General features: G+C 39.4%; 1 protein-coding gene across 1 annotated transcript; it reads left to right on the top strand.

Moving 5' to 3' along the window:
* The first annotated feature begins 244 nt into the window (after positions 1 to 244).
* On the top strand, positions 245 to 1,846 carry LOC149530916 (UPF0481 protein At3g47200-like). The gene has a single exon (XM_089808268.1). The coding sequence runs from the start codon at positions 245 to 247 to the stop codon at positions 1,844 to 1,846; it is 1,602 nt and encodes a 533-aa protein (XP_089664394.1).
* The last annotated feature ends 294 nt before the right edge of the window (positions 1,847 to 2,140 follow it).

Raw genomic sequence — 2,140 nt, 5'->3', positions numbered from 1 at the left:
AAAGCATTTTGACAGAGAGCATCAGACCTGAAATATCTGGTCAATTAAGGGAAGTGTGATTGTTTCAATAAAAAGTTTGACTGAAAATAATCTGGCCAACAAAAGAAATGTCTGGAAAGAAAAATTGGCGATATCACAATACTTGTGGACGACATTTTCAAGTAGATCTCCACATACATATGTAATTTATGTAATGCTCTCTGCAAAGGACCCTCAATCACTTGATAAAGTTGAATGAAAAAGAATGGTAATAGCTCACAACTGCAATGATATTGATAACAGCTGTGTAATTCAAGTGGGTTGTGATGTGACAATAAATGAAGAGGATATACCAGACGTATCCTCTGCTCAGATCTTCCGAGTGCCAAGGCTACCGCCATACTACAAACATGCTTTGTACACTCCCCATCTTGTTTCCATCGGCCCTTTTCATTATGGGAAGAAGGAGCTGCAAGGCATGGAGAATTCCAAATCTGAGGCAGTTCGAAGGATGCAGAAGAGGATCCAGAGGAAAAATCCAAATGTTTCTATCAAGTCAATTGTTGAACAGCACGTTCTGCTCAAGGACAACAAGATAAGGAAGTTTTACGGTGAACTTATTCCTTTCACTTCTATGGAATTAGCATGGATGGTCACCAGAGATGCCTGTTTTGTTTATGAATTTCTTGTTAATTATATAAAAGTTAGCAGTAATAATCAAGATATGTGTGAAATTACACAAGTATCTCAGTTGGAGCATGTCCAGAGTTTTTATGATGAGGAAGTGAGTTCATTTAAGTGGAAGTACGATCCAGTCTTTGATGCCGATCTTCAGAATCCCATGAGAGAGAGACTGATGAGTGATATACTTTTATTTGAAAATCAGATACCTCTCTGGGTTTTGAAGGATATTCTTAAATTCCAGATGGATTCTGCTGGGGCTGCGAAACAAAAGGTGGAAAACTTAATGAATATGTTGATTTCAAGTGCACTCAGACATGAAATTTTTATGTGGAAGGCTAGAGTTTCTAACAAAATGTATTGTAAGAAACATATTCTGGAAGTAGTCTACCGCTCCATGGTGGGCAACGATCAATATTGCTCCTACACCGATGATGAACTGCTAGACTTGCAGCATTCATCTCAAAATCAGAGGCAGACATGCTATGGAAAATGGGTTAATTCAATGAAAGCCATTTCTGGGCGTTTCTCTTCCTCGGCAAATAAGATGCCATTCAACACACCGTATCTGAAGGTTCCAACAGCGTCAGAACTGGTGCGTGGAGGAGTGAAGATTCAGCCAGTGCTCTGTGAAGAGATAGAAAGGGCAGTCGGGCAACATCCAACAAGATTGTTCGAATATTCTTCAGCCATTCAATGGATGAGGTTTGATGAGAAAACATCGGTGTTGTACTTCCCACAACTAAGGATAACGTCTGTATTATCTCCAGTCATGGCCGGCATTGGCGCAATGGAGGTGGGTGTTGGAGGGTATGGAACAAAACCAATGATTCAGTTTATGTTACTTATGGATGAACTGATTGAGAACCAAGAGGATGTTGCAGTGCTCAGAAAGGCAGGGGTAATTAACAATTTCTTCGGAAGCAACCAGGAAGTGGCTGCTCTTTTCAACTTGGCTAAAGGGATTTCTCATTTCCAGGGTTGTAAACCAATTGATGAGGTCAGAATAGGATTACATAAATATACAAGAAGAAAGTACAAGAAACTGTGGAGTGAGTTTGTAAATGCTTATTTTTCAAAACCATGGCAGCTCGCTGGTGCCATGGCTGCCGTGCTGCTGGTCTTGCTGTCGGTGGGGCAAGATTTATGCCTTTTCCTCACTTGCAACCCTGATTCTTCTTCTTGAACTCCGTCTTTCATTCTGTAGGAGAAGATTTTCTTTCACCACGAAGAATTTTCAGTAATCAATAAACTAGTTAATGTTATCGATCAAATCAGAGAGAATTTCCAATGATCGATTTTATCATCCTTGTTTACTTTGGGATTGGCCACTACTTTTAGGTTGCATTCAGATCAATGGACAAAGATAAGTTTGGAGGTAAGTTTAGATTGTTGGTTATTGACCAATGTGGTTTCTAAGTATAATTTCTTTGTTTAAATTTCGAAAGTGTGACATATTATTATCTGTCAGTCACCACTA

Source organism: Cupressus sempervirens, chromosome 11 (genome assembly GCF_028749045.1).
Source record: "Cupressus sempervirens isolate cs-2001-9-10 chromosome 11, ASM2874904v1, whole genome shotgun sequence".
Lineage (NCBI taxonomy): Eukaryota > Viridiplantae > Streptophyta > Pinopsida > Cupressales > Cupressaceae > Cupressus > Cupressus sempervirens.
The sequence above is the reverse complement of the archived record's forward strand: the minus strand, read 5'-3'. Positions and strand labels throughout refer to the sequence as shown.